This window comes from Topomyia yanbarensis, unplaced genomic scaffold (genome assembly GCF_030247195.1).
Source record: "Topomyia yanbarensis strain Yona2022 unplaced genomic scaffold, ASM3024719v1 HiC_scaffold_45, whole genome shotgun sequence".
In the NCBI taxonomy this organism is placed as follows: domain Eukaryota; kingdom Metazoa; phylum Arthropoda; class Insecta; order Diptera; family Culicidae; genus Topomyia; species Topomyia yanbarensis.
In genome coordinates this window covers 172,815-186,048 of record NW_026683658.1, presented here as the reverse complement: position 1 = coordinate 186,048, position 13,234 = coordinate 172,815, and the positions used below count along the sequence as shown (strand labels likewise).

General features: G+C 43.2%; 3 protein-coding genes across 3 annotated transcripts; 1 reads left to right on the top strand and 2 right to left on the bottom strand.

Moving 5' to 3' along the window:
- Positions 1-6,018: 6,018 nt before the first annotated feature.
- On the bottom strand, positions 6,019-7,345 carry LOC131695578 (serine/threonine-protein phosphatase 2A activator-like). The gene is made up of 2 exons (XM_058984114.1): positions 7,185-7,345; positions 6,019-7,122 (listed from the first exon to the last, which is right to left on the bottom strand). Exons 1-2 carry the CDS (start codon positions 7,195-7,197, stop codon positions 6,119-6,121), a joined length of 1,017 nt encoding a protein of 338 aa, XP_058840097.1. The 5' UTR covers positions 7,198-7,345; the 3' UTR covers positions 6,019-6,118.
- Positions 7,346-9,703: 2,358 nt separating this feature from the next.
- Positions 9,704-10,901, top strand: LOC131695577 (probable NADH dehydrogenase [ubiquinone] 1 alpha subcomplex subunit 12). The gene is made up of 5 exons (XM_058984113.1): positions 9,704-9,779; positions 9,840-9,935; positions 9,999-10,176; positions 10,241-10,325; positions 10,768-10,901. Exons 2-5 carry the CDS (start codon positions 9,841-9,843, stop codon positions 10,845-10,847), a joined length of 438 nt encoding a protein of 145 aa, XP_058840096.1. The 5' UTR covers positions 9,704-9,779; position 9,840; the 3' UTR covers positions 10,848-10,901.
- An 11-nt stretch (positions 10,902-10,912) lies between these two features.
- On the bottom strand, positions 10,913-12,776 carry LOC131695575 (cryptochrome-1-like). The gene is made up of 2 exons (XM_058984112.1): positions 12,434-12,776; positions 10,913-12,382 (listed from the first exon to the last, which is right to left on the bottom strand). Exons 1-2 carry the CDS (start codon positions 12,670-12,672, stop codon positions 10,993-10,995), a joined length of 1,629 nt encoding a protein of 542 aa, XP_058840095.1. The 5' UTR covers positions 12,673-12,776; the 3' UTR covers positions 10,913-10,992.
- Positions 12,777-13,234: the final 458 nt, after the last annotated feature.

Genomic DNA, 13,234 nt, shown 5'->3' with positions numbered 1-13,234 from the left:
AAATTAAATGCATTTCTTTCCATCAAAATACAAATTCGTAATGTATTTTTCGTTGCGTGCAATGTATTTTGCGTTGCGTGTAAGATGTCAAAACCCTACAAAAAATTAGCCCTACATTCAACAAAACGTCGAACAACGTGAATCAGCGTAGGACGTTTGTTAAACAAACGAGGGAGTGCAAAGTTGATGCAAAAATGGAAATTAAATGCATTTTTTCTAATTTGATGCAAATTTGTTATACATTTCTAGAGTGATCTGCCCCTAGGGGTCGAGCTTAGGTCGGTTGTCACGGTAAAGATGGACACGTCTATCATTACCGGGACACATGTTAGTGAACTCGGGTGATTCGTAGTTATACTGCCTAAGCTCGACCCTCTTTAACAGAAGACAAAGATTAAGCCCGCACGATATTAAGCCTGTTCTAATGACCCTGCCACTTCTAGTTTTCCGATCTGTTTACTTCACATCCTTGCTCTCACTTGAGTACTATGGCTCTAATTTTTATAACTTTCCCTATCCAGTAACCCCTAGCTAATTCAATGTCGTTAAAATGTAAAAAAAAAACAAAATATCAACAGTAATAATCAGCCTTGAGAGGTTGTTTGGTTTTACACCAACCGACTTAACCCCACAAAATGAGCCGGATGAACTTCCTTTGACAATTCTTGGTGGTTTGTTTACATGGGAGTTACGTGAGCACGGCTCGTCAAATGTTTACAATCTAACGAGCTAGCCTAGTATATGTAAGCCGTGTACGTGAGTTTGAATGTAACAGATGGGCACCGTTTCACTCAAACTCACGCAACTGACAAAGTAAACAAACCACCGAGAATTGTCAAACATGAACGTCATTCATCATGAGTTCATTCGTGTGGTCATCTTGTACAACTCAATTCGGGACAAATTAACCGCCAAGTGTAGATCCCTTCAGAAGATTGAAGAGAAAACTCTCATTAAATATTAAAATTTGTGCATAATGAGCAACGCTTCGTCAATATTTCCTGGGAAACTAGGCTTAGACAACTGGGAAACTTGATTTGACAACTGTAAATTGATTTAATGCTCACAGTAATTTATTGATAACATAAAAAAAAACAATTATTTAAATTTTTGTTGCAATTTGACTGAAAATCTCATTTCTTTTGTTTCAAACAGCGGTAATATAAAAAAGTGCTGACCTGAAACTATTAGACCTAACCAGTACTGAATTCATAAGAAACAATTATGAACTTTTCACAAAAGTGACGTTTATGAAAAACAAAATATAATTTTATAGAATCAATAACAGATCTCATATGGGTTTCATTAGAAAAACTTATGAAATTCTTAAACGCATATATTGGAACGAAGTCATAAGACTGTTTTATGAAATACATTATTATACGTTTATGGAGTGCACGAATAAAGATAAATGAATTCATAAGCATGCCTATGACATTCTAAAGCGTTCAATGGCATCGTTAGAAGGCTGGTTTATATGCCGAGACTTATGAAATTCTCAGATGCTTTTTCTTTCTCGCGCTACTCGTGGGATTAATGAGCGAAGTGAATAAAAACAAAAATAAACCGACGGAGGTACCGAACCCCTTTGCCAAAGGTGGTTTGATGAGGTCTCCCCCCAGTGGGGAGGGTAGTGGAGCGACGGGGGCTGCATCCGACAGCACCAGTAACCCCCCCCTGCAGTTGTAGAAAATAGCCCTACCTACCCGCTGGAAGGGCCACTAACCGCGATGCGTAAAGTTGTGGAGCAACTCGATAGTATCGTAGAGTTCACATATGCGAAACAAAACATCAGCAAGGATCTAAAACAGAGCCTGCTGGTGCTCCGAAAAGCTGTTCGAGTCGCAAGACAGGAACAGCAGGCTTCCACCAAGAGGGTAGAAGGTCGAGAGAAGGCCTACAGAGGAACCCAAACAGTGGCCTCCATGAGGGTAGAGGGAAGAGAGAAGGCCGACATAGGCACCCAGACAGGGGCCTTCCCCTTCTATGGAGCAGCCAAGTCGCTCGAAGCGGCGGCTGAGTTCCCCTCGAAGGTCAGGGGCAAGCGCAAGACGGCGTCGAACTTGAAGCATCCTAGGAAGTCACCAGGCGAGGGTGCAAAAAGCAATACCAAACGGCGTGTAATCGTGACGGCCAAACGCTGTTTGGTCGAGGTAAACCGGGGCGCAAATGACCCCGCCGGGCAGAAAATAGGCGCCAGCAACCCAGCGCAACCGGGACAGGGGGCGAAAACCCATGGAAGCTGGTCACTAGGAGGAAGCCGACACCGGACGCACCCCGACCCGCAAAGAAGGCCAAGGACAGAGGCGAGGCCTTGTTGTTAAAGATCGACAAGGACAAATATGCCGACGTCCTAAAGTCAATGCGGGCGGCCGAAAGCCTCTCGGCCCTCGGGCAAGAGGCGAAATGCTCTTGGTGCTGAAGCGAGGCGCACAATCTACAAGGCCTTGGCCCAAGAGGTCCTGGGTGAAGGCACCCAGGTGAGATCGTTAGGGGCGGAAATGACTCTCCAGTGTAAACAACTGGACGAGTTCACGACTGCAGATGATGTCGTCGCTGCCGTCAAAGAACAATGTGGTGCAGTAATTGAGCGGGACCCTCCGGCACGCAAGTAACCTAACTCAGGCTACTGAAAGCGGAAGCAAAAAAGGTTACTGTGATAGGAAAACTGAAGATCGGCTGGTCAGTATGTCCAGTTAGCATACCCCAGCCGCCTTCAGTGGACCATTGTGCAGCAGCCCAACAGCTGCTGTGGCAATCGGTCTCGGAGTCGAGTACAGATGTCGCCCTTTTATCAGACCCGTACCGCATCCCTGCCGGTAACGGCAATTGGGTGTCGGACGGGTCTGGAATGGTGGCAATCTGTACAACGGGTCGGTTCCCGGTTCAAGAGGTAATACACCTCCTCCGCCGAGGGTGTGGCGATTGCCAAGATCAATGGTGTGTTCTATTGCAGCTGCTACGCCCCACCAAGGTGGCCAATAGAACAGTGCAACTAGATGATCGATAGGCTCTCGTTGGACCTAGTGGGCCGAAAACCGGTAATCATAGCTGGAGACTTTAACGCTTGGGCAGTGGAGTGGGGCAGCCGCTGTACAAATAGCAGGGGTCAAGCGCTAATGGAGGCACTTGCGAAACTCGATACTATGCTAGCTAATAATGGCTCCGCTAGTACATTCCGTAGAAACGGAATAGAGGCGTGGATTGATGTAACATTTGCCAGCCCGAGTCTGGCTCCAGGCATGGAATCATCTAGCAATCCGCTTTAGGATCAACTATGGTGTGCAGCATCCGAGGGTGGGAGATCCCTGTCAGGTACGCGGGTGGAAGTCCAATCACTTCGACAGCGAAGCTTTCACCGCGGCCCTGGGACTGGAGGCCAACACCGACATTCTAAGCGGGGATGCGCTGGTAGCTGTTCTATCACGCGCGTGCGACGACTATGCCGAGAAAAACACTGCCAAGAAACGGCAGATGCCCGGTATACTGGTGGAGTGCCGAGATTGCAGCTCTACGGTCAGCCTGCCTCAGAGCTAGACGTAGGATGCAAAGAGCTCGCACCGAGGATGCAAGAGAGAACCGCCGTGAAGTGTTTCGAGCTGCGAAATTGGCCCTTAACCCTTTCATGCCCAACTTTTGTCTAGTGCATCTATTTTTTCTTGAAAACGGTGGGGTCAAGAAACTCGAAAAAACTTTTTTCATAAAGGTAGGTGCTTCTCTTGCAGTGCTAGAAGCTACGAAATTTTTACCTTCCAATGCTCACTACAATTCTCCTAGAATGTTCACAATAGTCCAATGGCGTGGAAATTGTAGCTAAAAATAATCTAAATTGGTAAGTTTTATCAGTTTTTACTAATATTGCATCATAACGAAGTTATATGAAAAATTCATTTTCCGTCGTCAACGTAAACTGTCCCTGGCAGCACTGCTCCATCGGAATTCAATCAGACTAATTGCAATAATTTCAGTTCTAGAGCTGATCCTTGTAACTGTTAATACTCAAATGAAAGCCAATAGTCACATTTATTAGCCTTACTTGTTTTTATGAGCATATCTTACCTCAACCAAAAGTTATCGCTGTTTAAAAACGTTGTTGTCCACAAAGAACATGGGCATGATTGGGTTAACAAGACCATTAAAAGCAGCAAGAGAGCGTGTTTCGACAACCTGTGTGAGAGTGCCAACGCGAATCCGTGGGGTGACGCCTACAGGATTGTGATGGCCAAGACCAAAGGGGGCTCCTCACCCCCAGAACGGTCTCCGGACCGGTTGGCAACGATTATCGAAGTACTCTTTCCGTCTCGAGCCACAAGCCCCTGGCCACCTGCACTACGAGACAGTGCGGGCACGGCCGAAATGGTGGCTCCAGTGACGAATGAAGAACTACTCGCAGTGGCTAAATCCCTAGCAATGGACAAAGCTCCAGGGCCGGATGGAGTTCCAAACAACGCACTCAAGGCAGCGATCATAGCGAACCCGAACATGTTCAGGCTAGCTATGCAGAGATGCCTTGACGAGTGCAGTTTCCCCGATAGATGGAAAAGGCAGAAATTGGTGCTGTTGCCGAAGCCCGGGAAGCCACCAGGCGACCCATCAGCGTACAGACCAATCTGTCTGATCGACACGACTGGCAAATTGCTTGAGAGCATCATCTTCAACAGGCTAACCCCGCACGCGGAAGGTACGGACCGTCTGTCAAGCAACCAGTTTGGATTTCGGAAGGGTAAGTCCACAGTGGACGCTCTCAACTCAGTGATAAATACTGCCGAGATAGCGATCCAACGGAAAAGGCGAGGTATTCGATACTGTGCGTTAGTGACACTTGACGTGAAGAACGCACTCAACAGCGCAAGCTGGGATGCCATCGCGCTCTCGTTACACCGGCTTAGCCTACCGGTGGGTCTGTACCGGATCCTGGAAAGCTACTTCCAAAACCGCGTACTGATATACGAGACCGATGCCGGTCAGAAAAGGGTTCCGATTACCGCCGGAGTCCCGCTGGGCTCGATCCTAGGCCCGGTGCTATGGAACCTCATGTATGACGGGGTTCTGAGACTGAAGTTCCCTCCTGGGGTCAAGATCGTCGGCTTTGCCGACGACGTAACCTTGGAGGTCTATGTGGAGTCAATCCCTGAGGTAGAACTAACCGCAGAACACGCGATCAACATGGTGGAGAAATGGAGGAGCACGAGAGGCCTGACCTTCGGCAGCCATGTCGACTATACATGCAAGAGAGCGTCGACTGCTGTTGCGGCATTATCGAGGATGATGTCCAATAGCTCAAAGGTGTGCGCCAGTAGACGTAGGCTACTGGAAGACGTTGCCGTATCTATCCTCAGGTACGGCGGCCCGTCATGGTCAAGAACACTGAGGGTAACCAGTTACCTACAGAAACTGGAGAGCACCTACCGCGTGATGTGCGTCAGAGTGATCTCTGCCTACCGCACGGTATCACACGATGCATCCTGCGTGATAGCGAGCATGATGCCAGTCGGGCTGGTCATCCGGGAAGATGAGGAATGCTTCGAGCTACGTGGAAATAGAGGAGCCCGCGAGCGCACCAGGGTGGCTTCGGTCGCCAGATGGCAGCGTGAGTGGGATAACTTCTCGAAAGGTATGTGGACCCACCGGCTGATACCTAACATATCGAGCTGGGTGGGCAGATCCCATGGGGAGGTTCACTTGCATCTGACACAATTCCTGTCAGACCATGGCTGCTTCCGACAGTACACAGGTTCGGGCACGCGGAGGTCCCCGTCTGCCCTGACTGAAATTAAGAGTTTTGCTAGTGCTACAAGTTTGGCCTTACCAAGCCATAACGCGGGTGGCGGCGGGAAAACTGCCGAATAGGGGTTGAAAACAGCTTGAAGCCACATCTGATGTTACTCCAAATGTATGTGATATCCAAGACTGAGTTGGATAGTTCCATCGAGCCTAGTTTGCATACCTTACATAACTAGACTCGCTGTTGTTAAATAGTAATAAAAAATAGAAAAAATAGAGCAATGGCAATAACCATTTCTGATCAAACTACCTGCATCGTTGAAACTTTTATTGAATAATTTATTCAGCGCGTTTAATTTATAATATGATCACACTACTATCAATCTCACTTGCTTTATTCCGGTGCAAACTTGGGCGGAGCCGGTGGTCCCATTTGCCGCGGTAACTGGCCCAACCGAGGATTCGGTAGCTTCGTACCTGGCTTCACAGGATTCAAGGTAAGAATCGAACCAAAATAAACGTGCTGAATAACAGGAAACTTTGAGAGTACCTCCTTTTGGTACATCTTAATAAGCCCAGTGCTAATTTTTGCCCACGACGGTACAGCACTTATGCTCCACAGCTGATTCGAGTGTTCAGCAAAATGTCCAGTTTTGACCTGCCTGATGTAGTCAATACATCCAATGAAAAGAAACTCCTTCCGATACTCATCAATTGTTTCGTCTTCGACAAACTTCGCTGGATCGATGGGACTATTGACGGCTAGCTGAGCACTACCCCAAATGAATGGGACGAACTGAAAATCATCGAGACTCCACACGCCATGACTTCCAGCTGGTTCCATTCGGTATGTTACCTGTAACTTTCGCACGAAATTCAGGTACTGATGAAATAGGCGCAAACCAACGGCGACTTCATCCTTTCGATCAATGGCCTCAATTTTAAAAAGACACATCAGAAACATTAAGAACGAAAGTTCGTGCCCAGTCCCGTAATCAATCCTGGTTGCATTGCCAAATGACTCCACAAAGTATAAATTGAGCTCCGGAGCGGCATCCTTGAGATTATCCGGCAGGGCACCAGTGATGAGATCCAAACTCTCGTTTTGCATCTTCTGGAACCAGGTCTTGTAGGCGACATTGCCAAACCTTGCTGGTTGATCTACCGGTGGGGTTTCAATTGCTAATTGTTCCAGCCGCTTTAATGCATCTATTAACTTCTGTATAACTGGATTTATTTCCACCGATTGGCTTTGCTTAGTGGCCTGCAGAGCCACACACATGGTGCTGATGAAACCCAAAAGATCGTAATAGGCCTCTGACTGCTCCCACCTAGCCATATCCATTGCATTTTTAATTAGTTTCTCCGGAAGTTTGTAGGCGAATTTCGGTGACCCATCTGACGATAAAATTTGGTATTACAGCGATGAAACTACCTATATTAAATTTTGTCGAACTTACCTGGCGAAGCCATTTCTAAAGTTTGGATGAATAATCACGATTACGTGTTTATTCACCTGAAATTTAGAGCTATATTTTGCGATAAAAACCGTGAAAAACAATAAAAACTTCCAATTCAAAATAAAAATCTGACTATGACTGCAACGGCTCTGACACAAGAAATCAACATCAAAATAATGAAGGAAAAACAATAACACTCATCAGGCTGCCAATAAAGAGTCCGTTCACAGGTGTGAAATTCACCGCTCAAACCAGGGATGCCATACAGGCAGAATTTTTTTTACGCATCGATAGCATACTTTTCTACCTGCCTCCCCAGGAGATACAGAACACTAGATTAGGATTGTCGCTGGTGTTCCCATTGTTTTCGCCTCGGAACATGTTTGTTTTGCTTCCGGTATATATCTGTCAAAGTATCGAAAGTCTCTCTAGTAAAAGTCTTTGGTACGCGCTTTTGGTACACGCAGAAAAATATGGCCTGCTTTTAACCACAAACCGTTTAGTTGAACTTCAAATTGAGTTTGCCTATTTTTCATTTCAGTCTCGTTTATTCTGCTGGGATTTTTATGCATTCAAGACCGAAAACGTCCAATACATAAAATTTGCAACAGAATAAACGAGAGGCAAACAGAAAAATGATGCGATATCTGCTATGTAACAAATTTCTATGTGGAATACTATTATAATTTCATTAATTTTCACATGATATCTATGCGTAACAAGTAATTTTTATCTGCCACTACAAATTGCAAAAAAAATATGTGTAAAATCAATATATTCAATATAACGAATTTTCTCGGTGTAAATTTTCGACTGTTATTGTTATGAAATGAAAGAGTTTGTTATACCGCACAAGGAAATGAAAATTTATCAAAATTCAGTACAAGTTTAGACAATTTATGCATTCTAATTAGTGAAAACACATAAGCCAAGAATAGCCATTGTTTTGCTGGCTAATAGAAACAAAAATGATTAGTCGCTATGAAACGACGATAGAGGATTATTTTTTTGCTTTTTTTATTTGGCCCATTTTACAGGTATATCCCGGAATCAAAACAATGATGTTCCTACCACTGATGCCAGCGACAATCCTAATCTAGTGTTCGGTATCTACTGCCTCCCCGCATAGTTAAAACCATAGTGTATGTAAGGAGAGTGAAGACAATTGTCATGATTATCTGTCAGTAATATTCCAAACGAACAAACGACCTCTCAAAATACATGGATTTGACTCGTTTGGAATGACACTGACAAATAATCATTGTTCCAATTTTGACAGTGTCGTCACTCTCCTTATATGCACTCAGGTTAAAACCATTTGTGACATAGTTCGAACAATAAACCTATGTTATGGGATATAGTAACCATTAGAGATGATGTTTTTGTATTGTTCCGACAATATGAACTTAGATTTTATTCAATGAATATAACAATAGTTCTACAATATCCCCAATAGTAACGACGAATGGAAAGGTTAAACTATAGTATAGTGAAACAAAATTCAGTACTGTAACCATATGTGATATTGTACATGTTGATGACCATTTAATGGTTCGAATGTTAAACAAACAATATCTGATATGGTTTCGCTAGTAAACAAAACAGTAAATAGACAATAGAATTGTCGAAGTATATTATATTGTACTAGAACCTCCTCTCTTGTAAATATTTAGAACATAAATTTATTATTTCCACAGATAACAGACGTTTAGGCTCGATTTGAATCGTGTGTAAATACCCGCAACTGAGATTCCGAATAAATCAGACGTCTAAAACACGTTTGGCAAACGTTTGTAGATGGCGCAATGATCGATGCAATGCAGTTAGAGTGCAGCTGTCAAACACGTATAGCAAACAGTTACGCAGATGGCAATAGTGAAACACGGATTTCCAACGTTTATCAATTTGAAAGTTTACACAGGTTTTTGAAGAAATTTTGTTCTAGCCTAAACGTCTGTTATCTGTGTTATTTCTATTGCTACAATTTGAATAAGTACTCTATATACAATATCAGATAAGAGTACAATCCCAAGTAATAGGTAATTCATTTAATTTGCAAAAATATTTCGACAAACCTTATGTTAAAGATAGCAACAGAAATAATAAGCTTTATGTTCTAAATATTTACAGGAGAGGAGGTCCTAGTACATTATAATATATTTCGACAATCCCACATAATGTCTATTTACTGTTTTGTCCACTAGCGAAACCATATCAGATATTTTTTGTTTAACATTCGAACTATTGAATTCACTGCCGGAAAAAAGGGAGAGGGATTGATTTTTTTACTCAAAATTAATGGGATGAAGTTTAGTCGGCTTTGGGGAATGAATGTTCAATGCATAAAATTTACAGCAGAACAAGCGAGAGGCAGATAGAAAAGTATGCTATCGATGCATAAATAAAATTCTGAGTGTGGAGTAGGCTGTCTTGGGCTTTGGCCCTCGTTGCTGGGCTACGTTCACATAGCTCTCAATTTGACATTTTTTAATTTTGACTTTTGATTTTAGTACTTCTATCTTCTTTACCGATTTGTTTTGAAATGTGACAGTATGCTAATTTTCCAATGCTGATACTGGGTTAAAACACAATCAGGTTTGATTAGTGATTTTCTGAATCAAACTATTATTTTTTCTCTATTTCGGTAATCGACAGGATGTCGAACTATGTTGGACTAAACAAACTGGGTAAGTTATTCACGTACATCCGAGAAAATGGTGGAATCTTTGCGAGTTTGAGTAAATTGTACAGGTATGAGTCGAATTTGCTTATGTAACTTCGTGCCAAACTAAATAATATACGTCTTGGCCACAGAATGGATGAGATGAAAACCGGCAGATTGGTGGGACAGGACAAATATGGTAACAAGTATTTTGAAGATCCATCGCAGTTCTATGGCAGGAATCGATGGGTTGAATATGCACCCCATTTTTACATGGAATACGATGCTTCCCAGATTCCGGCAGACTGGTACGGTTGGATGCATTACAAGGTAACACTTGATAATTTTCCTGCTGTATAATAAAATCATGTTCATGGTGGATATGTATTTTTAGTCGGATCTTCCCCCAAACCGCGATGGATCGCGCGTTCATTATGCCTGGATGACGGACCACAGCGCAAATCTTTCTGGAACAAAAAGTAAAATATTTCCGTATTCTGCATTATAGCAGATCTCTTTTTCGAACGAAACTGATGTATAACATTTTTCTTGCCTTTGAAATTGTTAAAAATTGTTTACCGCCTATAATCGGAAATCAGTCCCATGTGGATATGGAATCGTTCTAGAACAGTGCCATAGAACATGGGACTGACTTACAACTATGGGCAGTTTAGAACCCTTATAGTTTAACATCGATTTTTTATTCCTACATTATATTATTTTCAGTCTGTTATGCATGAAACTTGATACGCAGTACGCATACGAACAAGATTTTCTTCGTAGAGGTTGGTGTTGAAAATCACTGTTCTAGAACGATGGTAACATCAAACTACCAAACAATTCGTTCGAAAAATGATCCGGTGTAAAGCAGAATGCTTGTATTGATAATCTTAATGGGTTATAACACGTTGATTATTACAGAAGCTTACATGCCCTATTCGACAACTCGTCCAAAGGTTGAAGCTTGGGATCCGAAAAAGCCGGCGGCCAAGCCTGAGTAAGTTTTTGTATCATGAGTTAAATGAATAAAAGTTCTAGGAATATTTACGATTAAATACCCCGTAAATTCATTATAATGTGAAACATCAACATTTTATTGTGGAACATATCAACAAACAACAATTAACTGATAATTTTGGATCAGTACTACCTTTTCAAAAATCTGTCTATTGTGTTTTCACGTTTCATTTTTTTCGGAGGCAATTCTGGTGATTTGTCTGGTTGACGCTTGCTTGTGGATGGTTTTGCTTCTTTTTCGTCATTACCTGTTACTTCCTTACCGCGCCGATACGCCTCCGTCATTTTCCGAATATTTTGCTTGGAAATCTCTTCGTGAATTACTATTCGATTCGGGTAATCTTTTCCGATAACACATCGCAGCTTTGCTTGTGTTTCCGGGCTTGCCTTCCAGGGTTCGTAAATAATTCCTGGAGGAAATTTAGCTAACTCGGGAACGTACTTCCTAATATATCGACCCTCCGGGTCGGTCTTTTTGCCGAACGCCACCGGACTGTACACACGAAAATACTGATGGAAAAAGGCGGACGCCGAAAGCCACATCCAATTACCGGCGTTCAAAGCCCAATCGGCATCTAGTAAAAGTTCTTCAAAAACTCGTTGCCCTTCCTCCCAAGAAATCCACAAGTCTCCCCGCGTCAGAAAGCAAGCCACTGCGTGGCGGGCCAGATGATGGATCCATCCTTCTTGACGCAGTTGACGCATTATAGCATCGATAAAAGGATAACCTGTCCGCCCATAGGTCCAAGCTTCCAAGTGAACTTTGTTGGTTATCCAAGGAATTTGAAGGCAAATTTTATTTCCGACCATTTTGTCAAAATTTGGTTCGGCTGCTGCAGCACAATAGTAAAATTCACGCCACATCAACTGTCCTACCAGTGACACCGGCGGTTGAGAATGCTTTTGGCCTTTCAAAACTTTGTTCAGCTCGCTCATGAATAGTCTGGAACTTAGGCAGCCAAATTTTAAATACGGACTAAGTACCGTTGTGCTTGGTTCGAGAGAGTTGGGAGAAGTTTTCGGTTTCTCAAACGAGCAAACCCATGTTTTCCGTTTCATATACTCTCGAAGACGCCTAAGACCTTCCGTCTCTCCACCGGGAAACTTACATTCACCCAATTCGCTCTGTTGTACACCCAACGCTTCCAGATCTGGAACATCATAGCATTGTGAATCTTTTCTTTCCGATTTATCCTGTTTTGGGTGGCATCCGCCGGGCAATTTGCAAGGAACGTTCACTGGGTTCGGCTGTTTACACGTTGATGCTAGGCTACCGTATTTCTGGTAGGTCAATGGCACTTTTCCTCCGTTTTTGCTCAGAATTTCGTTTGGGTCAAAAATGGTATGAGATTTTTCTACCAACACTTCAACGTGATATTCATTTGCGAATTTCTGTACCATCGCATCTCGCTTAACTGCATAGGGTTCTATATCATACTCGTAGGTAAGCAAACAAGCGTTCCACTCTTGGAATAGTAGTGGAAAAACTTTGGTAGGATCTCCTCTGACAACGTACAATCTGAGACGAAACTGTAAATATAAAAAACGGGGGTTCAATTTTTGCACTCACCTGCTATTAATCTTCCGGAGACTTTTATCTAAATCCTCTAGTGATTGCTGCAAGAATCGCCATCGGTTTGCGCCTATTCTGAGCCACTTGCGGATAGCTGGATCGAGAATAAATACTGGTCGAAGCACTAGGTCTGCTGGGGCATCGGAAATGCGTTGGACGGCGGTTGCAAGGGCTGGATTGTCATGTACACGGAGTCCTTTCCGAAACCAGTGAATAACAGTTTGTTTTGAGGCCATCAAAGCGATACAATTTCAATTACAATTACGTGGTGAACGTGTTGCTATTCGAAACTTGATTCCAAATGTTGCCAAGGAGAAGCAGTTTGTTTTTGTTGGAAACAACAACAAGAATCTTCTTAGCCGACAATTTTAGTACAATATGCACTTAGGGTAGGACCAGAGATGCTGCTTTTATAGAGATGCGCGAAGACAGAATCCACAAGTCAAAAAGGGCAAGTTGTTAGCTAACTGGGAGCTATTTGCCAGCTCGGATGCGCTAATTGCCCTTCAATTTTCTAGCAAATTGCTAGGGGTTATTTCAAATGCAACATTTGGGCGATTTGCCGCCTTCATTATTTGGCCGCTCTATACTCGCCCTTAAACCGCCAACGGAACGCGCCATTTAATCGCCCTAAATTGCCTAATATTATGTAAAATTACAAATAATACTCATTTTTGGATTCACATAAACTTAACAGTATACTAGGTAATCGCTACCAAACTATACGAAGAATCAATGGTGAAATAGGGATCTTTAGGGGTGTGCGGGTTAAGGCATATTCTGATGCAGATTAGTACC

Excerpts from the sequence above, each read along its gene's own strand:
- LOC131695577 (XM_058984113.1), top strand. The coding sequence starts at position 9,841 with ATGTCGAACTATGTTGGACTAAACAAACTGGGTAAGTTATTCACGTAC. Across the intron at positions 9,936-9,998 it reads AGTTTGAGTAAATTGTACAG|AATGGATGAGATGAAAACCG; the intron begins GTATGAGTCGAA and ends TCTTGGCCACAG. Across the intron at positions 10,177-10,240 it reads ACGGTTGGATGCATTACAAG|TCGGATCTTCCCCCAAACCG; the intron begins GTAACACTTGAT and ends ATGTATTTTTAG.
- LOC131695575 (XM_058984112.1), bottom strand. The coding sequence starts at position 12,672 with ATGGCCTCAAAACAAACTGTTATTCACTGGTTTCGGAAAGGACTCCGT. Across the intron at positions 12,383-12,433 it reads CTCCGGAAGATTAATAGCAG|ATTGTACGTTGTCAGAGGAG; the intron begins GTGAGTGCAAAA and ends GTTTCGTCTCAG.